At 52.5% G+C, this 23,648-nt stretch overlaps 1 protein-coding gene across 5 annotated transcripts in view; it reads right to left on the minus strand.

Annotated features, from left to right (window-relative positions):
* Nucleotides 1-23,648, minus strand: part of PHACTR3 (phosphatase and actin regulator 3) — a 235,830-nt gene that overhangs the window by 41,729 nt on the left and 170,453 nt on the right. For all 5 annotated transcript variants that reach the window (XM_053890088.1, XM_019426394.2, XM_019426391.2 and 2 more), the window contains one exon: nucleotides 184-337. In XM_053890088.1, coding sequence (XP_053746063.1) covers nucleotides 184-337 — 154 coding nt within the window. The remainder of the gene's footprint in view (nucleotides 1-183; nucleotides 338-23,648) is intronic.

Consider the following 23,648-nt stretch of genomic DNA (forward strand, 5'->3'; position numbering starts at 1 on the left):
AGGACAAAGGACTGTCCGGTCCCCAGCGTGGACGGTGGCGAGGCGAGAAGTCGCGGTCAGAGCCCCGTCTGGGAGCCCTGAGACGGCGCAGGGCAGGGAAGACAGGGCCTCAGCGGGGTGCGGGCTGCGAGGGGGCCCCCCCCCGCCCCCCGCCTCTGCCTGAGGCGACAAGCCACTACTTACTTGGAGAGTTTCATCTCAATCTGCTGTCGGATTTCCTGTCTCTCTTCGTCAGTCCTCCTGGGGAAAATGTTCCGGTCTTCCAATTCCTGCTTGCTGGGCCGATTCCGTAGCTTCACCGCCAAGAGCTCCTTCTTGCATTTTCTCGGCAGTGTTCCTGGGAGCCGCCGGAGGGACGGGAGGGAAGGGACAAGGACACAGGTATTAGTCGGGTGCTGGCCTGCCGACCTAGCCGCCCCCCTGCTGCTCGAAGGAGTCTGCACCAGGGCAATGGGGATGCGTCTGTTGGCTTGTGGCGCCTTCGGACGGGCACGGGGGCGATACCGGGAGAGAGTGATGTCACCGCCTGTGGGCCATGCGTTCCACGGGTGGGCGATCGATCACAGAGGACCTCCAGGGGCAGACCTGTTCCCCCAGGGTGACTATGAATGGCACTCAGGCTTCCTTCTGAGTCTGGACCATAACCTACAGTTACTTCCCATGGCGGTCCCCTCCCCTCCCCTTTCCCCTCAGGGTCCACTCTCCCCGCTTCCCCAGTCCCGAGAGCAGCCTACCCCGGGGCCGTCGGAGCAGGTCTGCCCCCCACAGGCCACCCGGCTCTGCTGGACCGTCCACAGCCGGCCTCCGTCCTTCTCAAAGGGGCCCGCGGGGACTCCAATCACCACGACACCACACCGTGAACTCCCCCTGGATCTGAGCTCTTCCCCGTCCGTCAATTTATCGTCTCCTTCACCAGACTTTGAGGTCAACAGCAGTGTGCCCTCCGCGGGCCCCGGAACAGCGCTGACGCAGCATGTTACCAACGAACACAGAGCGAAGGAAAGGATGGGCTGACTCCGGGTCCCCAGGCTGAGGCTGATCTTTATTTCCACACACGCCCGGGCTCAGCCAACATCCGGGTGCGAGTAAGATCTTAGAGGATGGGATGTCTAAATTAAGAGAAGTGGGCTCGGCGGTGTTCACAGGCAGAGAAGGATGGTATGCTGGGAAACGGTGATGTGCGGAGTCGGTGAGTTTCTGAATGAGACACCCCCCCTGCCCCCCGCCCCTGGCAGGTAACTGCAGGTGGCAGTTCTGCAGCTTTACCAGGACATGGATTTCAATCCGGGGGTTCAGACCATCCCCCAACACCCCCTGGGTGGAGGCCAAGAAAAATGGCTCCCCGAGAAAGCCGACGCCTAGCGTCGAAGACGGGGGTACAAAGCCAGAAATGAGTCTCAGAACGTGACAGTTTCACAGAAGTTGGGGACAAAGTAAGACACAAAAATAGGGGGCTCCGCTGAGGTTTGAATTTCTAATATGAGCTTGTTTGCTATGCTTTATAGAGAAAGAGGAACATAATGGCTCCCCAAACCATTCCAGCGAGGGCTCTAGCCTGAATTTGTTTTAATAGCTTTATAAATGGCTAGAGTCCTACATTTATAGGATCACAAAGAGCCTGAAGGAGTCACGTGCATTTTTCGGTTAGTCTTTACTGTGTGTTCCGGGGGAAACTGACAGCTTTGGTGGCATTCACGAATTAAGGGCATCTCAAAGGTCTCGGGACAAATCCTTCATGAATGTCAAGGGTCTAATACTCGGCAAGAAGGGATTGCCATTTTCAGAGACCCAGAGTATGCTCAACTATGAAACCACACTGAGTGTGGTTTAATCTTTTAAGCTTTTGATAACGAAAGTCTTTTTAAGCCCATGGCAAATGTCTTGGGCTTATTACAAACTTTAATCGTATTTGTTCTTAACTGAGAAAAAGAACCTTCGTCAGAGATTTCCAGATGGAAATGAGAATTCGCTCCACATAAAGTCCCGGTGCCGGGAGCAAGCAAGCCGTTCTCCCAGCCTCTCCGGGCACGGCGCGGGCACACAGTAGGGACACGACGAAAACTTAGAGCCTGGTATCAGGTCTTCTCTAGCGTGTCAGGAGGTTACTAGGTTTTGTTACTGAGAAGTCAACAAAGGAAATTTCCAAATAGCTTCCAAATGAGGCTTTCCACGAATCCGGCCAGCACTCCCACCCAACCTTCAATTGGGTCAATTTGGGTTTTTTGTTGTTGTTTTAATGCTCATTTATTTACTTTTAGTATTTTTTTATTATTTATTTTGCGAAAGACACGGAGAGCAAGTGGGAGAAGGGCAAAGAGAGAAGGAGACAGAATCCCAAGCAGGCTCCGAGCTGTCAGCACAGAGCCCGACACGGGGCTTGAACCCACAAACTGTGAGATCATGACCTGAGCCAAAGTCGGACGCTTAACCAACTGGGCCACCCAGGCGCCCCTAATGTTTATTTATTTTGAGAGAGAGACAAAGACACAAAGAACACAAGCAGGGGAGGGGCAAAGAGAGAGGAAGAGAGAGAATCCCAAGCAGGCTCCACCCTGTCAGCGCAGAGCCCCACGTGGGGCTCGATCCCACCAACCGTGAGATCGTGGCCTGAGGTGAAATCAAGAATCAGACACTCAACTGACTGGGCCACCCAGGCGCCCCCAGAATCGCTCTGAACGAGCACACATCCCAGAGCGGTCTGACTCGGAGAAGATGTGAGGCTGAGGACCCGAGGTCAGGAAACCTTTCTGTCCCGACCGTGGGAGGCAAGCAGTCCTCCCTCCCCAGATGCCCCCAGACGCACCGGTTTCCCTGTTTTGACACAGAAAAGTGGGACAAGCACAGAAAACCAGATACAAGGGTGCTCGCCCAGCGTCATTTATGAAAGCAAGAAATTAAATAAACCAAGATACCCAGGATGACACCTGTCAGATGATGGCACATCGTATGTACCATGAGCCTCCGCAGACCCATCGACAATGGTGGCATGTAGGTCACTGAGTGCCAGAAAGGCATCCACGGGATGCTGCTGACGACAGCAGGGGTACGGATGTGTGTGTGCCATCCCCAGAAACGTGTCTGTAGATGTGTAGGTGCCGAAATTTTAAGTACATATGACATTATAATTGGCCCAGGGAGGTCAAGAATTCATCATTTTCTGTACTAATTTTGCTTTTTAGTATTGTGTGTTTTTTTATCATAATTTCCTTAAATGAAAATGAATAATTATTTAAAGAGAGAGAACACTGTTGAGCAACATTAGGAAAGATAGTAGAGAAACTCTCTCCTCCATAAAAGCAACAACTGGAAAAAATGGTCAGGGTCACCTTTTCCAGAACTCTGTACATAACCCACGGCCGCAGCCACACAGGGCAAGTTCATCCAAGAGGAGGAGGCTGAGTCTCTGTGAGAGGGTCTCACTCGGTCTACGGTAACATGCTCCTCCCCTCCAGCCCTGCGGTGGTCTTGAACTCTGAGAGTGTGCAGATCTCGGCGGAGACCGGCCGCCTGGCAGTCAGCGGAGGGAAAACACTCGTTTTCTCGCTCCCGGAGAACAGCCACCATGTCTGCTGGCTCCCCCAAAGTCCCCACGGGCAAGGCTGGCTTCTGGATGTGGTCAGAGCTCACCTGCCTCAAAATGTCTTTTCCCTGGGTGCATCTGTGGGAACCAACACTGTCTTTCCAAGGGCAAGACTCTCATCTACCTTCAGACCGGTCCTGCCTAACACCCTATGGAGTTATTGGCAAAAACTAAAATCAACGTAGAAGCCAAAAACTTAAGTAAATTAGAAGTCTGATGGTACCAGATCTAATTTGACTCCGGTGAACGTTGGGGGTGCCTTTCCAATGTGCAGCAGACAGGCGGGGCAGAGGAGGTAGGGTGGGGTGATGCTGCCTGTCCCCTGGTGCCACAGTGGCCGGGACAGCGCTGGGTGGCACTGCGAGGGCCCTGGCTCAGCAGGCAGGAGGCAGCCTTGCACGCACCTGCTCATGGGCACACCAGCAGGTATGGAACTGCCAATGTGCCCCAGGCCCCTGTCTCGTCAGCTCCTATTACCTACCCCAGTGGGGCAGAGGGTGCCTTTGGAGACCCAGAGGTGGTCGGCACTCCCTTCTTTGTGAAAGGCTCCCTTCCCTTTCCCCATAAGCCACCACTCCGGTCGGCTGTCCTCCCACCTTGATGGCCCCGCCTCAGTCTCCTTTGCTGGCTCCTTGACGTCTCCCCACCTCTACATGTCCGTGTGTCCCAGGACCCTCTGTCCACACCTGTTCCCCACATGACCTCCTCTGTCCCATGAGACACTAAGGCCCGACTGCTAATGGCTCGGGATTTCCATACGTGGTCTCACCTCCTCTCCTGTACTCCAGGCTTGCTTTCCAGGCTTCCTTCAGGACGTCCCCCGCCCCCGCCCCCCAGTCCCTATCAGGCACCTCAAACTTCGGCTCAGGTCATGAGCTCACGGTTTGTGAGTTCAAGCCCCATGTCAGGCTCTGCACTGACAGTGAGGAGCCTGCTTGGGATTTTTCTCTCTCTTTCTGCCCCTCCCTCGCTTGCTCTGTCTCTTGCTCTCAAAATAAATAAAGTTAAGAAAACAATTTAAACCTAAGAGCTGCATTCAGCACAAATAGTCTGAATACCCTCCTGGAAGGCAAAAACTCTCAGATGGATAACAAAGCAAGACCCAACTCTATGCTGCCCACAAAACACATACTTTGACTATAAAGACACAAACAGATACGAGGGGAAAGACGCACAGCTCTGAACCCATCGAAGGAAAGCCAAAGGCACTCGTGAACATCACGCAAGGTAGATTTCTGAGCCAAGAACCTTCTCAGGGATCAAGGGCGATCTCAGAGTGCTAAAGGGACGGCTTCATCCGGAGGACGGACCAGTGCTAAAGATTTGTGAACCTGTTGAGAGGTTCAAAACCGAAACGCGACACCTGACAGACTGAGAGAAGAAACAGAGAAACCTCAAGGCGCTGTTGAAGATCTCAAGACCTCTCCTGAGGAAGTGATAGAACAAGGAAGGCGAAGTGGAAGGGAGTGGAAGACACGAGAGCCACTAACCGGCCACGGGACCTGCTTGACATTTAGAAAAACCCTGCCCGGGACACACGCTCTCTTCCCACGTGTGTGCACGGCGGCTGCCAGAAAACCACACACACGCTTAGAGGCAGGTCCCCATACGTGTGAAAGTGCTCCCTCCCGTCGCAGAAAACACACTCTCTGATTAGAGTGAAATAAAACTGGGAATTGGTGACAAAAAGCTCTCTAGAAAAGTACCCCCATCTTTGGAAACTAAATTAAAAAAAAATCTTCTGACTAACCCATAGTCCCAAGAAGAAATCAAAAGGGAAATTAGAAAGTATTGTGAAGCAAATAAAAAATACAATATATCAAAATGGTGATGGGGGAGATTTTACATCATTGAATACCTATCTCCAAAAAGAAGAAAGCCTTCAAATCAGTGCCCTCATGTTCCATCTTAAGACACTAGAGAGAGACGAGCCAATTAAACCCAAAGAAGCAGAAGGAATAATAAAGATCAGAGCAGAAAGCAGTGAAAACTGGGGGTGCCTGGGTGGCCCAGTCGGTTAAGCATCCGACTTCGGCCCAGGTCATGATCTCGCGGTTCGTGGGTTCAAGCCCCGCTTCGGGCTCTGTGCTGACAGCTCAGAGCCTGGAGCCTGCTTCGGATGCTGTGTCTCCCTGTCTCTCTGCCCCTAACCCACTCACACTCTGTCTCTCTCTCCTTCAAAAATAAACGTTAAAAAAAAAAGAAAGCAGTGAAAACTGAAAATACAAAAACGATGAAGGAAATCCTTGAAACCAAAAGCTGGTTCTTTGAGAGGAGCAACAGAATTGATAGAACTTTAGCCAAACTGATTGGGGGGGGGGGGTGGAGAGAAAGAGAAAGAGAGGGAGACAGAGAAATTACCAACATCAGGAAGACGAGTGGGCTCTCCATCTGATTCTATACCATCTACCAAGGCTCACTCAAGGAAAAAAAAAAAATACAAAACCGGAATAGACTTTTATCTATTAAAGAAATAAAATCTGTAGTTAAAACGCTTCCCCCCTCCCGCCAGACAAAAACGCCTGCGGGCCCAGAGGCAAACATTGACAATGAAGCATGTACTAAGTAATCCAATTCTGCATAAGTTATTTCAGGAAGTTGAAAGACAAGGAGGAAGGGGGGGGGGGGACTTTAAAACCCCTGCTACGAAACTAGAATTCTCATTGATGTTAAAACCAGAAAAGATATTTGAATCAAAGAAAAGTTAAAGACTGACAACCCCACGAACATGGGTGTAAAATTATAAACAGTTTTTGCGAATCAAACCCGAGGATTTGTAAAAATGACAACGATACCATGACTGACAGGGGTGCAAGGTGGCTTAACATTTGGAAAACAATCCAGATAATTCACGACATCGACACGCTTAAAGAAAACCCGTCCGATGACCTCAGGGGACCACCCTGCACCTACAGGGAGCTCGCCCCGACTGTCGGAGCCGGAGGGGGCCCACCAGGCCCCAGCCCCCCACGAGGGGAGGCACCAGAGGGGCCACGAGGCTCACAGACACAGGAGCTGTCCCAGGTCACAGCGGAGAGCAGAGAGCCACCTGGCTGCCTTCCGGCTCCCGCAAGTCTGTTCCCTCAGCTCCAAAAAGAACAGGTACCTGCAGACAGCTTAAGCCCAAAGCAGCAGCAGGGAGGGAGAAGACGCCCTTTCCGCCCACGTCTCCCCTCCAGAAGAAACCACTGCTACGTTCTAGGAGCCTTACTTCCACGCCTACTTCTCTACAACTAACCACTTACTCAGACTTCGCTCTTCTGTCTTACAGAAGTGGAACCACACCGCACACCGCACCTGCCTCGCTCACACGTTGGGCTCCGGTTCCAGATCAGGGTGCTTCAGTCCGGCTCCTGGCCTTTAAGGGCCACCAACTGTCCCAGAGAGTGACGGTCGCGTAACCCCCCGGAACGGACACACAGGTGTTCCTTTTGGTCCTCTGGCCACAGCTGCAGGGACTGTCCTCCCTCTGTCCCCCCAGCACAGGGGTCAACGCTCCCATCCCCCCAGTCCCCGGGAGGGGGATTCCTGAGCCAAAGTGGGGCTGATTGTATCTCTGACAGGTTTTCGTCCCCCCACCCGCCCTGCTTGCCTGGCCTGCTGCTGCCACCAGAGCCACTGTCTCCGTGCCTTCCTGGGAAGGAGGACGACACATAAATGGGGCCGTGGATACATACGAACATATGGCTGAGAGGCTCCGCGGCGACAGACAGACAAGCCAGCCATGAGAAAGCTTTTTCTCAATCAGTCCCACGTTGGAACTGATCCTGAGGCTGTAATCACGGGGATGCACAAGTCTGAGCTCCGAGGACGCACCGCCTCCTGCCGCTAATGCAGCCGCTTCCCAGCCGGAACCGGCCATCCTGGGGCCCGCCGGGCTCGGCCCACAGGAGCTCGCGTGCGGGAAGCGTTGGCATCTGAGTGGCAGGGGGCGGAAAAGGGGGCGCAAGGAGGGCTGGGTGCCAGGAGAGAAACGAGGATGCCAGGGGTCCCCCGCCCGCCCCAGGTCCTGGTTCACGAGCCCCTGCGTGAGAACGGCCCCCCAGCCTGTCTCGCACGAGAAGCTGACACTGTGGGGCCCTTTTCAATTGGCTGTGAAATTTCCATTTCAGCCACTGTATCTTTTCTGTCTACAATTTGCATTCGGCTCCCTTATAGTTTCTGCTTCTCTGCTACGACTCTCCATCTGTTCCTCCATCTTGTCCTTCAAGACCCTGAACACACTTCTAGCAGCTGCGAATCTATTTTGGTTTTGAACGTGGTCCTTCATGACACGCTCCCTGCTCCTAAGACTCAGTCTCTCTGGACTTTCAAGAGACCATCCGTTGTATTCATCCAGGGCTCTCCGTGGACTGGGCTGGGTCCCCCTGCACCCCCCGACCTCCAGCGTCAACATCCAGGGCTCTCCGTGGACTGGGCTGGGTCCCCCTGCACCCCCGACCTACAGCATCATGGTTCCATCCTCACTCCCTTAGGTGACCTCTGCCGAGCCTCGCGGATCTCTGCCTGCTGGGGAGCACCCCGGCCTTGACCCACTCAATCCCCTTGCAAGTGTCTGAGGACCCCCTTTGCACAGCTCACTCTTTTCTTTTTTTTTTTTATTTTTTATATTTTAAAATTTACATCCAGATTAGTTAGCATCGCTCGCTCTTTTCGAATTCCCTGTCCTACAAATTCCAGCTGCTTCGACAGCCCAGAAGCACCCTCTCCACTCTCCTCATCTCAGTGAGGCCATCTCCCTGCACCTGCACAGGAAGATGCCGGGGCGGACAGCCGGACAATCAGTGCAGGGCTCACTCTGCGCATCTCCCGTCTTCCAAGGATGACCGCCCTGCTCTGCCTGCCGTTCAGGGCCCCACACAGTGGCCCCCCGCACTGCTCTGTCCGGGCCAGAAGGGTCAGGGCCGGACCCCTTCTAAAAACAACAGCGATGCCTTAGAAATGCTTCAGTTGGACTCCCAGAGTCTTGGAGTCTCAGACTCACTCCTGCCCATCTCTCCACCCGACCCCACACGCAGGCAGGACACAGCATGTGGCTCACATCTCCTGACTCAACAGATGACTGTGTTAGGGGGAGACGGGGAAGGGGAGGAGGAAAATGCCGCGGCTCGAACATCTAGAAACACGGCCAGGACATCCACAGAGAATGGAGGCCCAGGAGGGCGGGCAGGTTTCCGGGTTGAGGGGACGGCGTTGGCTTTGGTGCTTGTGGAGTCAGGGGGAGGTCAGGGCATCGACGGGGACACGAGCAGAGGACAGACGGACACAGGGGGCTTCAGCGCCACGGAGCCCTGCAGCCAGGGCTGAAGATTTGAGCCCTGCCGCGTACAGGGAGAGGCTGTGGGGACAGCGTGTGCGGGTGAGCTAGAGAGGGACAGGCAGGGAGCTGGTGGCACACCCACATGTGTGGCGGGGCAGGCACAGGAACCGAGGGAGCAGAGAGCCAAGGAAGCAGGGAGGGAGCTGGGGGCGGGGGGGCCGGGGTCACGCAGAGCGAGTCTGGAGACCGGTGAGCACGGGGACCACACACAGAGGGGGCTGTCTGGATGCCCCTCTCCTCCCGCCTCGGGGGGGGCCGCAGGTTAGGAAGTCCGCCACTCTCGTCCACGGGGCCCAAATTCCTGCCGTGCCTTCCCAGAAAGCACGCGGTGGAGCAGCCTGCCTTCTAGAACTACTTCTTCCTCCTCCTTCTCCTCTATCTTGTTCAAAAGGAGACGGCACTTCCTAAGATTTCTCAGCCTGATGGGGGAACCCAGAGACCGGCATCCTGGGCTGACGACCTTCCCCAGGAAGAACACGTTTTCCGGCGTGTGCCTCACACGTGAGCTAGTGCTGCAGTCGTGTGGATCCCGTGTTTCCACGTCCCCAGGGCCAAGCCTGGTCTCAGGGAGGAGCACGGGTGCCGGTCACAACGAGGAGCTCGAGGGTGTCCTGCCTTATCTAGCTGTCCACTTCCTGACCCCAGAAACTACGAATACGTGACCCTACCCGGCAAAGCGACTTTGCAGATGTGACAAAGGACCCTTAGATGGGGAGAGAAGCCTGGATTAGCCAGCGGCAGCCAATGTAATCAACAGGGTCCTTATTGGTGGAAGAAGGGGGCAGGAGAGTCAGCATCAGAGTGACGAGACGTGAGAAAGTCACCACTAGCCACTGCTGGCTTTGAAGACGGAGGCGGGACCGCAAGACCCGGAACGTGGCAGCATCAGAAGCTGGGAAGGGAAGGAAGCAGATCTTCCCCTGGTGTCTTTAGAAGACAGAGCCGGCTGACCTTATGATTCTAACCAAGTGAGACCCTCAGGATTGTGAGATAGTAAATTCCTCTTATTCAAAAACGCCAAGTACGGCGATGTGTTATGGCGGCAGGGAGAGGAGACTAACAGGTCCCCAAAACTCTGATCTCTGACCCGTATCCTTTCCATGTCTCTGCGGCTCCATCCTCGTCTGGGCCCCGAAGGGTCTCGGGTTCTCTAACTGTCCAAGCGAGGATACCACGTCCTTCTGAGGGAAACTGAGGCTCTAACAAACGTGACCCCCGAGGCCATGCATGCCAGGGTCTGAGCGGCCAATGACAGCTGAGAGCCCAGGGCCATCCTGCTGCAGTGGACCAGCCCCCGCTGGGGGATGGGGACGAGGGCTGTGGGGGAAGGGCAGGCGAGATAGGGAATCACCTAGAAGCCTTGATCATCACATGGGAAGGATATTCGGATTTCTGAACCAAATGGAGTGTGGGACTTAGACTGCATGATGCTTGGAGACCCGTATGAGCGAGCAGAAAGGTCATGTGCCACTTGGGTTTCACCGGAAGGAGGGGATGAAGAGGGAGTGAGGAAAACAAGACCCCGTGGCCCCGAGGATCACCCAGGTGCACACGCTCACTTGTGTCCCCCCAGTGGCACTTGGCTTCGCTCACCACGCATGCAGAAGGTGCTTAATAAATGCTCTTGAGGGACTGTGAGGTCCCTGGTTGATGATGAGCTGGGCAAGTCTCCTCCTCTTGTGAGTTCCTAGTGCAGGGGACCCCTCCTCTCCCCTGAATTCTGAGCTAGCGGCCTCCCCCCACCCCCACCCTCCTGCTCTGGCCAACCTCTCTTGACTTAGTGCCCCCTGCCCCCCCCATCCCAGCACTATGGACTGAATGGAGCCCCCCTCAAAATTCACGGCTGAAGCCCTGCCCGGATATGTGCCTGTGTCAGCAGACAGGGCCTCTGGAGGGGATTAAAGTTAAGAGAGTGTAAAGGCGGGGCCCTGATCTGATCAGACTGGTGTCCTTAGAGGAGACACAGAAGTTTCCAGGCCTCCCCTTGTGCACACAGAGGAAAGGTCACGGGAGGACACGGTGAGGAGGTGGCTATCTGCAAGCCAGGAGGGGGCCCTCAGCATAAACCACATCTCAGACCTCCAGCCTCCAGAGCTGTGAAGAGAGAAATACGTGATGTCTAAGCCGCCCCGTCTCTGGCATCCCGTTACCGCAGCCCGAGCCAACTGGTATACCCTGTTAGCCTCCCTCTGCAGGCCCCCCCTCGCCGGACCAGGGCCCTCCTCGCGGCCCCTCTCCCACCTTCCTCCCGTTGCCCGCATCCTGACACAGCCTGGACGCCTCTCTGAAGCGGGGTCAGGACCAGTGGGTCCACAGTTTTGATGCATTTCCTCCAGGATGGGACGCGCGTCAGAGCATTTTAGGGCACAAGCCGGCCCAAGAGTGGAGGCTTCAGGGAGGAGAAATCGCACACGTCCTTGGCTTGTGCACATCCCGGGACTCATCCCTCAATCCTGAAATTGCATCGAGGGGGTCCTCCCTCCCCCGCCTGCTGTGGGCTGGCTGTAGGCGGGGCCTGGCCGCACCTCCTCCTTCACAGCACAGCGGGAGTTTGCCGATGGAGGACAGAGTGACGCTCCCAGCAAGACACGAGAGGGAGCGGTGCTCCAAGTGGCTCCTTCCTTCCCCTCTTTGCCTCGGTCAAAACGGGACAATACCCTCATGAGGCTGCCACGGGGACCAGGTGGTGACAGCCTGGCGAACCACCCGGCGGGAAGTGACGGCTCCGAGAAAATACGGCTCGGCTGCCGTGGGCCATCACTGGGTCTGTGAGCCCCTCCCCCACAGCGCTGCTCGGTGCCCAGCAAGATTCACCCACACCTGAGCCTCCACCACAGAGGCCACCAGGTCGTCCCAAAGGCCGGGCCTCCAGAGCACCTGCCCGAGCTACCATCTGCAGCGCCACCTGGTGTCCGTGGGGGGGAATGGCCGGTGCCATTTGGGCAGGGAGCAGGCGCTCGCTCTGTGAAGGGGCCTGGACCCTGGGGAGGGCAGGGGAGTCCTAACTCCGCACAGGTGACTTCACAGGGGTGACTTCACAGGATCCATCGCGAGCAGCTTTTCACACGCCCTCTGCTACATTTAAAACAGGATTCAACGAACACACTACATCTCAGCTTTTGCTTTTCACTAAACGTGACCCCCAGGAGAGGGTCCCGGAGCCCGCAGGGCATCACCCCTTCTTCCAGCTCTGCCAGAGCAGGAAGTGCTCACCCTCCCCTCTCCCCACACCCAAGTCCACCCAAGCCCCGCCCAGGGTCCTGGGATTTCCCACCCAGACACGCCCCCTCCTCTGACTCCTTCCTTTCTGCTGATAGGCAGCTTTTCAACTTTAGCCAGGAGCCCCCGGGACAGTCTGGTTTATCCTTAAAATGCTTGGCCCAGAGCTGGGACGTATAGTACTTGTTGAATAAACAACAAAAGCATTTGTAAAAGCTTTAAAAAAAAAATTCTAGTTCTTACACTATTTCACATCAAGGATGAACTCTGGATCAAGTGCATCACAGTCACCCCCCAGCCCTCCCCCAACACGCACACTTGTGCGCTCAGGGACCTGCCAGCTTCTGGGCCTCCTTCCCAGGATTCCGTAGGTCAGGCTGCGGGAAGAGACAGAGTGTGAGCAGGGGAGGGGCAGAGAGAGGGAGAGACACGGAATCCGAAGCGGGCTCCAGGCTCCGAGCTGTCAGCACAGAGCGCGACGCGGGGCTCGAACCCACGAACCGCGAGGTCACAACCTGAGCCGAAGTCGGACGCCCAACCGACTGAGCCCCCCAGGCGCCCCTTCCTTACCATTTCTGTGTACATTTTATGACGTTTACAATATACTCACATCATACCACTCATATAGTTTACAAATAACATACATATATCCGGGGTGGACTGTTTTGCCCTCTGCTACTGGGGTGCACCATCAGAAAACTTTATGAACTTCTCTTTACACTGTAGGTTCCAAATGCCAATCTGGTCACGCTCCTACTGAGCGGTGTTTGATAGGCGCCCCATCCTCAGGGGGAAGCCTGGCCCCTGACCGTCACCACCTGTGGAGCCGACCACAGCGGTCCTGTCTCGGTTCGAATTATCATTTGGATTCACAAGACCGTCACGGACCCTGTGTCTCCCTCATCTGCTCAGGACAAAGGAGTTCAAGGGGCCAGTCCTGGTAGCAGGTCACAGAGCTCCCAGAACTGTCCCCCCCCCCCCCCAGGTGATGCAGTTCGGGAGGGAGAAGGATCTGGCAGGTGTGGGAGCCGCCCCACAGCCGCTCAGGGATCACTTCCTCCAATCCCAGCTCCCTGGGGTGAGTTGCCAGGGTCCCCTCAAGACTCACTCCACTTGGGGTCCAGGTGCTTGCTGTTTATTTACTGACTTTCCAAAACAGATGCAATTTGACAAATAGGGTCTTTTTTTTTTTTTTTTTTTGCCATTAGCAATATTGGCTAGTGACCCCACGGCTGGTGTCCTTAGCCTTGTCGGGTTACCCGGGAACTGGGAAAAGTGATAGAGAGTAAGACCCTCCCTCATGCGCACACCCGGATCCCAGGCAGCCCCACCAGCTTCCTGAATGTACCCACCTCTGCCGAGTCTCAGAGACACTGCACACGCCTGGCAAGTTCTTCTTCGTTCTTCAAACCCACAGCAAACTCCTCTGCCAACCCCGTGACATCCGCCCCCCACCCATCCTGCTCCTAGCCCTAGGGTCTGCTCCCTGGTTTGGGCTCTGTCAGGTTCACTTGGCACCTGCTCAGTGTGACTGAGTCCTCAAGGCAGGCAGGGGACCTTTTCACAAACAGCCTTTGTCTGTTCGCAAATGATAAAAGCAAACAGGCCCATTCTGAAAAGCAGAACAGTAAGAAACTGTAACAACTTCCTCAATCCCTTCCGATTGGGCGGTTTCCCAGCCCTCCTCTCGCCTCCCTCCCCAGGAAAGGGTGCTGAAGGCAGTGGGGGGACTGGGGGCTCCCTGCTCTGCCTGGAGAGGGGAGTTCACACAGCCCTCACCCAGGCTTCCCACCCCCGGTCGACGTGCAAAAGGCACAGGCATATCGACCTGGCATTTCCTTCCAGGACTTCCTTCTAGAGATGCGCTCACCACACTGCCTGAAACAGGAAACAGACCAGACGTGGTGCATCAAGCCCGGGGACAGGGATCCAGACGCACACAGAATTCTCTCTCTCGGTCTCTCTCACACACACGCAAACACACAAGCCCTCCCTCTGCGGGCCTGGGCACCTGCGGGAGATGCTCTCACCCACCTGTGCTGGGCCAGGTGGCCACAGCTGCTCTCGCTCCCCGGCCCTGGGACCGCGGCAGCTCGCAGCGGGGAGGCTCTGCCCTCCCGGTTAGTCCTGGACCCTGGCAAACAGCTGTTTCTTTCCAGATCTGCTTAGGAAAGAAGCAACAGGAAAGAACTACAGTAGCACTGTTCTCCCGAACTTTGTAACAAGTACAAAGTAGGCGCAATCTCTACGGATCCAGGAGAAACTCGGGCACCCCAACACTTTCGAAGATTACTTTCCTTGGCACTTTCTACAAAGTTTAAGATAACAAGGACTAATGTAGTTTTTACTACTCAAAGAACTGGAAAGAAGCAACATGGGGAAGGAGTGAGCTCCCACATTGCTTTGGGAAGCACCTCACCTCCTACTCTGTCTTCTAGAACTTGAACTAGACACCACAGAAGGCACACAGTGGGTGTGTTTTCTGCAGGGACCTGGGGCTCCGGTCCCAAGGCTCCCAACGGGGCCCCGGCCCACGACAAAGAGGGGCAAAGAAACGTGCGTTTGTGTGTGTAGGGCTTTTGGTATTCCTGCTTTACATTGAAATGATTTGTTAAACACAGGTACACATCATTTTTAGATTTCCAACTTTCAGCAGCTATTTCGCCTAAAACATAATTGGCTGACACACTCGGTAAGAAAATGCCTGCTTTCTCTGGTTTACTCTTCTTCCTTATAATATAGAGTATGGCTGTGTGTGTGTGTCGGGGGGGGGGGGGGTTATTTTACATGGGTAACAAAACAACAATCTTCCAATCCTTTCTGTCACTTGACAACACACTTTGGATGCACTTCGTGTTCCAGAGCTGAAACATTCTGTGAAGTACCTGTGTCCACTGCAGATATGGGGGAAAACCTGTTGAACTGGTCCCTGACTGATGCCCACTGGGAGGGTTTCAGTGCTCCTATCGCAGTGAGGACACAGGGGACGTCCAGATGCACCGGTGTCTCTCCCCCACAGGTAGCCGCCCTCCTCTGTGGACATTTGCCAGCATCTGGAGACATTTCTGGATGTCACGACTGGGGGGCGGGCTGCTTCTGGCTCCAAGGCTGTACAGGCCAGGGACGCTGCTAAATATCCTACAACACATAGGGCCCCCTCTGCCCCCCAGCAGATGACTAACTGGCCCCAGATGTGACAGTTCCACGGCGGTGAAACGGTCGTGCATATGAACCATTAGGTGTGAGGGCTGGGTTACCGGGGGATAAATTCCTGGAAGCCAAGTTGCCAGAAGAGAGAGCGCATGCACTGAAAATTCCAACCGCTCTTTCGGGAGGTCATGTCCATTTGCGGCTACACCGAAGGGCACGAGTGCGGACTTCCCGTCCCTGGGTCTCGGCACGCTGTCCTGTGCCACTAAGGGGTCTGAGGGCATAGGGGTGCATGCAGACTGCCCCCTCTGCCACCTTGGGCTTCTCTTCTGACCTTGACTGCCCACAGAATAGCATTCGGGGCACTCACGCCTCACAGATTACTTCACCAGCCTCAGCACAGCCAGGAACAGTCACCCCTTGTCTGTGGTTACTGTCCTCACTGACGACCCGATAAGTGCTCGTCAGTGCTCGCTGCTGATACGGTCAGCGACACAGGCAGCAGGATGTGGCTCCCTTAGAACACAAGCAGACGTGAACGTGGGGTTCGGAGTGGGGAAGACACACACCGGCAGGTAGTACAAGGGCCGAGCTAAGCGGACAAGCCGCTCCCAGGACTGCTCCTGCCCTAAGCGAAGCCCATGGGCCGTGCCTCCCTCCACCTCTCCCCCCACCAGAGGTCCCACCCACTGCCATCGTGGTTGGGGCAGATCTGGTGCCTGGATGGCACCTGCTATGTGTCAGGGACGTTAAATAAAGGGATCCAGGACGCCTGCTGTTACAGGTACATGGGCATCAGGATCTGGGGCTCAGACAAACGTTCCTTGTTCTCAAGCGAGGAGGAGCAAGGACGACACATGATGGCGGCCACCACGGGAGCCCTGCAGGTGGTCACAGGTGACGGCTTGTCAGCCTCCCGGCAACCTGACCAGGGAGGCCCAGCCGTCTCCGTAAAGGAGGCTACGGCCTGGGGGTCCTCCCTGGGGGTCCTCCCCCCCCCCCCCCCCCCCCCGGTCAGGGACAGGTGCCACCGGAGGCCTTCTTGTGGCTTTTCTGCCCGGGGCAAACAGCCCTCGGCCTGTCCCGCCAGGGGCCCACCTGGCAACTGTCTATTCTCCGTGTCCTCGTTCCAGCCTACAACCATGTCCAATGACACAACTGTTCAATTTCACTTCCCAACGGAGAACAGACATGCCTGCTTGGCTGCAGGGACTTTGACACTCTTTTTAAACTAACGAACTTGTTGAGGGAACGAGGAACAAATCAACTATGGAATATCCACAAAATCGGAGGCGAAATTCATTCAGATCCTGGGCACAGTGGCACTCAGGCCCTCCCCTGTTCCTCTCCGCTCAACGGGCGACGACGGGAACAGGGATGGTTATTACTGCAACACCACTCACCCAGCATGATGAGCCAGGACTCCCCTGGGTGAACTGATCCTTTTAACCATCAGAATAACCCTCTCATCAACCCCATTTTACAGATGCTGTAGCTGAGGCACAGAGAGGTTAAGGAAATTAACCAAGGTCACACAGCTAGAAAGGGATACATTGAGACAGGTGGAGTGAGTGCAGACATCTGTCTGTGCACTCAGTAAACCCCGAGACAAAGGCGCATCTGAACACACAGTGAGCCCTCAATCACGAAATTCCCGATGCTTCAGATTGAATGTTTGTGATGGTGTAGGGAGTGGGGCCTTTGGGAGGTGCTTAGATCACGAGGGTACAGCTCCTTATAAAAGAGACACTAGGGGCACCTGGGGGGCTCGGTCGGTTAAGCGTCCGACTTCAGCTCAGGTCAGGATCTCAAAGTTCGTGAGTTCGAGCCCCGTGTCGGGCTCTGTGCTGACAGCTCGGAGCCTGGAACCTGCTTCAGATTCTGTCTCTCCCTCTCTCTCTGCCCCTCCCCTGCTAACACTCTGTCTCTCTCTCTCAAAAATAAACATTAAAAAAAAAAAGACACTAGACTGCTCCCCCCTGTCCCTTCAGCATGTGAGGACACAGCACGAAGATGGCCACCTGCTAAGCAGGAAGTGGGCCCTCACTGGACTTTAGATCTGCTGGCACCTTGACCTCAGACTCTCAGACTAAGGGTGAGAAACACAGGTCCTGCTGCTTCGGCCCCTCAGTCTACGGTATCTTGTCACAGCAGCCTGGACTACGACACCCCACACGGGTGAAGTGGGGGGACCCGCTCCATCAGAATGCGGAACACGGCCAGGATGCACCTGTGTGTCCTGTCTCTGTAGGCTGGCTGCGGTGAGTATCTGGGGCAGAGACCGTGTGCACCAGAGGACACGTGGGTCAGGCCGCGGACAAAGGTCTGGGACCCTCTGCCCTCCCACACCGGTGACCCCGTCTCCCGCAGCCCCGCTTGCTGGGAAGCCCCTCTGCCCCTTGCTCCCCCTCCCCCCACTCACCGAGCACCTGTCGTGTGTGTGTCATCCACTGGGATGGTGCAGGGAGAGTGGCACAAACTAGACAGATGGGGTCCCTGAGTTCAGGCCAGGAGAAAAGATAAAAAGCAAACTTCTTGGCCGGTTTGAAACTTGAATCTTGGGGTGGCAACAGCGTAAAAAACTGTTGCTTGTAGAATTCACCTCCAAGCGAGGAAAATCTGCTTTTCGGGTCTGCATATAAAGAGCCCAGAAGTCACCACCCTGTTCTAACACTGAGTAAAAAGCTGAACAGACTGGAAATTGTTACTTCCTCTTGGATCCACAAGAGAAGGAAGACACGGGAAGTCTCTGCCCCAAGACTGGAGACGGGTGAACACAGAGCAGAGACTCCCCAGCAGCAGCCTCCACGGGAACCAGCGCCAGGGGCGGGGGGATGCGGGGGGAGGGGGCGCGGGGAACCCGAACGACGACTGGGGACTTGCTGGGGGCTCAGGTGGACGAGTCGGAGATTAAAAGCTACAGATCCAGTCCTAGAGGCCCCCGCGATGCTGTGCATTTTACCACCGGGAGTTCGACCAGGTTCCCACACTGAATATCTGAAAAGGAATCCCCTTCTGCTTCCTTCCAGCAGGGGAGCGGGGAGCAACCGTTCCGAAATACCCCAGACCACTCTGTTCTCCTTCACAAGGTCTCCCTCCAGGGAAACCAGTTAACTGCAGTCTAACCTGCTGGGGTATCATCAGAGCCTAACAGACCTGGCGGAAGGGAAACCCCCAACTCCAGCCCCAAGAGCCATCCTGTCCCACCTGAGGTGGAGAATAAAACTGAGAAACACTTGTGAGGGTCACAGCCCAGAGGCATGGCTCCCTGAAATACTGAGACCCTGTCACAGGCTACAGACACCTGCCTCACCCCCACACTACTGAAGCGCAATTTAAGGCAGTTCCTTCCACCCGGGACATCACGTCCAGATATCAGGAAAATCTTACAAGGCATACCGAAAGGCAAAAATCACAATTTGGAGAGACAGAACAGCAAAACCAGGCACGGCAGGGATGTTAGCATCACCAGACCAGGAATTGAAAACAACCCTGATTAACATGCTGAGGGTGATGACAGAAAAAGTAGACAGTTTTCAAGAACAGATGAACAACAAGAGCAGAGATGGAAATCCCAAGAAAGAACCCAGAAGAAATTCTAGAGATCACAAACACCGTGACAGAAACGAAGAACGCCTTTGACGAGCTCATTAGTAGAGTGGACCCAGCTAAGGAAATAATCACTGAGCTTGAGGACATCTCAACCGAAACTTTAAAAACTGAAAAGCAGAGAAAAAAAAACCCTAAAAGAGAACGAGAGAACAGAATGTCGAAGGATTGAGGAACAATTACGAAGGATGTAGCATTCACGTAACGGGACTATCAGAAGGAAAAGAACAGAAGAAATACTTGAAACGATAATGTCAGAGAATTTCTTCAAATTAATGTCAGACACCATACCACAGATCCAGGAATCTCAGAGAATGGCAAGCAGGATATATGCCAAGAAGAAGAAGAAAAAGAAAAAGAAAAAGAAAAAACCCAACAACTACACTTTGGCATAACATCTTCAAACCACAGAAAATCAAAAATAAAGAAAAAGCATTCTGTAGGAAGCCAGAAGAAAAAACATCTCCAGAAACACAAAGAAAAGAATTACATCTAACTCCCCAGAAGCCACACAAGTAAGAAGAAAGCAAAATGAAATATTTAACATGTTTAGAGAAAAAACCCCACCATCCTAGAATTCTGTACCCTGAGAAATTATTCTTCAAAATGGAGAAACACACACTTACTAAGATCAAAAAAATGGAGGGAATTTGTTGCCTGCTGACCTGCCTTGCAAGAGATGTTAAAAGAAGGTTTTTTTTAGAGAAGGAAAACAATGTAGAGTAGAAACTTGGATCTGCATAAAGGGAGCGCATCAAAGAGGAAATAAGTAAAGGTGAAAGAAAAGCTTTTATTTTTCTTATCCTTAATCTATCTAACAGATAACAGCTTGTTCAAAGTGATAGAAAATGTATTTAATTACTTATGCTTATGTAAATATCATACAAAATATATTCGTACACTTGTGCATACCTTATGTGTACATATGGGCTTATATGTGATGAAATGAATGACAGCAATGACACAAAGGATAGAGGAAGGAATCAGGATGATCTCATCACTATGAGGTACTCATGTTACCTGTGAAGTCATCTAGTGTTATTTAAAAGTGAACTTGGCTTATATGTTATTATATACAATCTATAAACTCAAGGACAACCACGAAAAAAAAGTATAACTGATACATAAAGAAAGGAGAGACAATGAAATTATACCAAATGCTGAATAAAATAAAACCCACAAAAGGTAAGGATCACTGGGAAGATGGCAGAGTAGGAGGACGCTAAGTTTACCTTGTCCCACGGATACGACTAGATAATACTCGGGTCGGCATAAGTAATCCAGAAAGCCCGAAGACTCTGGCAGAACAAACTCCACCACTAAATGTGGAGAAGAGGCCGCATCAATGGAGCTAGGAACTAAATGGACCACAGGACCGTATGTGGGAGGGAGGAACCCACAAGTGTGGAGAAGGAAAACAGACGATCACGCCAGGGAGCCTGTGTAGGGAAGACGATTCCCCATGATATTTGGCTTTGAAAACCAGAAGGATCGGATTTCTTGAGTTCTTAAAACCAGCCGGGCTTAAAACCTGGAATTTTGAAAATCAGCAGGCAAGAGGAAACTGAGTCCCAGCCCTTAAAGAGCACCACAGACAGTCTGCAGAGATACAGTGGACTGTAGAAGTAGAAGCAGCAGTTTGAAAAGCTCCTGGGTCACAATGGAGGGAGTGTTAGTTACTCATTTCAGGGCATGTTCTGGAAGGACAGAGATTGTAGGGAGACTCCTCTAGGAGCCAAGGAGCTGCCAGGAGCTGTCTCCTTCTCCATCCCCCAGCATAAATACACGGCTGCCCGTGGGAACCAGCATGGCACTAACACCCACTTCCTAACTTATTTACCCCTGCCCTGCCCCTGCCATGCTTCAGCGGATCTGCCCCCTCTAGCTAGGCCTGCCTCAGTCCCAGTACTGCAAGTCCCCTCCTCCAGAGGACCAAAGCAAACCTTGCTAACACTACGTCTCACCCCACTCGCTTTGTGGATCGTCCCCTCCAACAGGCTCCTGGCTGGAGCCCATCAAAAGGGGTGCCACAAGCCCGGCAGTGTGCAAACAGCCCCCGACAGGGACCAGGGCCACTTGCTGTCCTCAGGAAGAGGGACACCAGTCGGACTGCAGCCCCAGCAGTGGGCACACATCCGGTCTGATTGCAGGCCCTGCCCACTAACGGAAGCATCTCGGGGACAACACAGATGCTACTGCATCTCTGGCAAACCCCTGGTCTGACTCAACTCAAGCTCAAGGAGGCCCCAGGCCCACTAACAACATGGCGACCGAACACCGCCCACAACATGCAAAGATTATCATTGCAGACAACAGGACTGAAGGAAAAAGTGGCTCGGCCACAACAGTAGGGTGCCCGCAACACACATGGGAGACACCCTGAAGCGTCAGGTTCTGGTGAACAGGGGACACGGCACTGCAGGCCGCACTTCATAAGGCCTGGGCCTCTGCTTCCTAAGGCCACAACGTTCAAGAGAAGGAGACGACGTGCACCTCATTAAAAGGAGAAATGGAGTTAGACAAAATGAAGACACAGAGGAATTCTCCCAAATGAAAAAAACAAGACAAAACCACAGCAAGAGACCTAAACAACATGGAGATAAGGGATATGCCTGATAGACTATTTCAAGTAATGATCATAAAGATACACACTGACCTTGAGAAAAGAGTAGAGGATTTGAGACCCTTAACAAAGAGATTTTTTTAAAAGAGGACCAATCAGAGATGAAGAACACAATAAATAAAATTAAAAATACATTAGATGGAATAAATAGCAGGCTAAGGGAAGCAGAAGAATGACTCAGTGGCCTGGAAGACAGAGTAATGGAAAGTAATCAAGTTGAGTAGGTGAAAGAAAAAAAAACATGCCAAATGAGAACAGACTCTGGAAACTCAAGAACACTATCAATAATAACAACATTCACATTACAGAGATTTCTGAAGAAGAGAGAGAAAAGGGGGCAGAAAATTTATTTGAGGAGTAATAGCTGAAAACTTCCAGAATCTGGGGAAGGAAACAGACATCTGGATCTAGGAGGCAAAGAGATCCCCCCAAAAATTCAACCCAAGGAGGACTATGCCAAGACACACAGCAATTAAAATGACAAAAAGTAATGCGAGAGAATTTTTAAGCAACAAGAGAAAAGAAGACAATTACATACAAGGGGAAACTCCACAAGGCTAACAGCGGATTTTTCAGCAGAAACTTTGCAGGCCAGAAGGGAGTGGCATGCTCTATTTAAAATGCAGAAAGGGGGGCACCTGGGTGGCTCAGTCGGTTAAGCGTCTGACTTTAGCTCAGGTCATGATCTCATGGTCTGTGAGTTCAAGCCCCGCATTGGACTCTGTGCTGATGGGTCAGAGCCTGGAGCCTGCTTCTGATTCTGGGTCTCCTCCTGTCTCTATCCCTCCCATGCTCATGCTCTGTCTCTCTCTCTCTCTCTCTCTCTCTCTCTCTCGGTCTCTCAATAGTAAATAAACATTAAAAAATGCAGAAAGGGAATAATTTGCAGCCATGAATATCCAGCAAGGCTATCATTCAGAATAGGAGAGGTAAAGTAAAAAACAAAGGTTTAAGGAATTCATCACTACTAAGCCAGCCCTACGAGAAATGTTAAAGGGGACTCTTGGAGTAGAAAAGAAAGACCGTAAGTAAGAGTACGTAAAGTAGGAAGCACAAAAGTAGTAAAAATGTCTACAAATCAGTCAAGGGACTCATAACATAAAAGGATGTAAAGTATGATACCATATACTTAAGTCACGGCAGGGAAAGGAGTAAAGAATAGGTTCACATGTAAGTGACCATCAGCTTACTACAGACTGCTATATGCATAAGATATTATATACAAACCTAAGGGTAACCACAAATCAAAAACCAGTAACTGATATGCAAAGAATAAAGAGAAAGGAATCCAAGTACATCACTAAAGAGAGCAAAATAACCATGAGAGGAGACAGCAAGAAAGGAACAGAGAAGAACTATAAAAACACTGATAAAACAAGTAACAAAATGGCAATAAATACATCCTATCAATAATTACATTGAATGTAAATGAACTAAATGCTCCAGTCAAAAGACATTGAGTGACAGAATGGATTAAAAAAATAAATAAGACCCATCGATATGGTGCCTACAAGACACTCATTTCAGACCTAAAACATATGCATATTGCCAGTAAAGAGATGGAGAAACATTTATCATGCAAATGGATGTGTTAAGAAAGCTGGGATAGCAATACTTACATCAGACAAAACAGACTTTAAAACAAAGACTGTAACAAGAGACAGACACTATCTAATCAAAAAGGGAACAACATGGGGGGGGGGGGGTGCCTGGGTGGCTCAGTTGGTTGAGCATCAGGCTCCTGCTCAGATTGTGATCTCGTGTGGTTTGTGAGTTCGAGCCCCTTGTCAGGCTCTGTGCTGACAGCTCAGAGCCTGGAGCCTGTTTCAGATTCTATGTCTCCCTCTCTCTCTGTTCCTCCCCCACTTGTGCTCTGTCTCTCTCTCTCAAAAATAAACATTAAAAAAGAAATTTAAAAAAAAAGGGAACAACACAAGACATAACAATTGTAAATATTTATGCACCCAGCATAGAAGCACCCAGATACATAAAACAGTTAATAACAAACACAAAGGAAGTAATTGATAGTAACACAATAATAGTATGGGACTTTACTACCCCACTGACATAAACGGACAGATAATCCAAACAGAAAATCAATAAGGAAACGATGGCATTGAATAACACTCTGGATCAGTTGGATTTAA

This window comes from Panthera pardus, unplaced genomic scaffold (genome assembly GCF_024362965.1).
Source record: "Panthera pardus isolate Hobbes unplaced genomic scaffold, ASM2436296v1 HiC_scaffold_25, whole genome shotgun sequence".
In the NCBI taxonomy this organism is placed as follows: domain Eukaryota; kingdom Metazoa; phylum Chordata; class Mammalia; order Carnivora; family Felidae; genus Panthera; species Panthera pardus.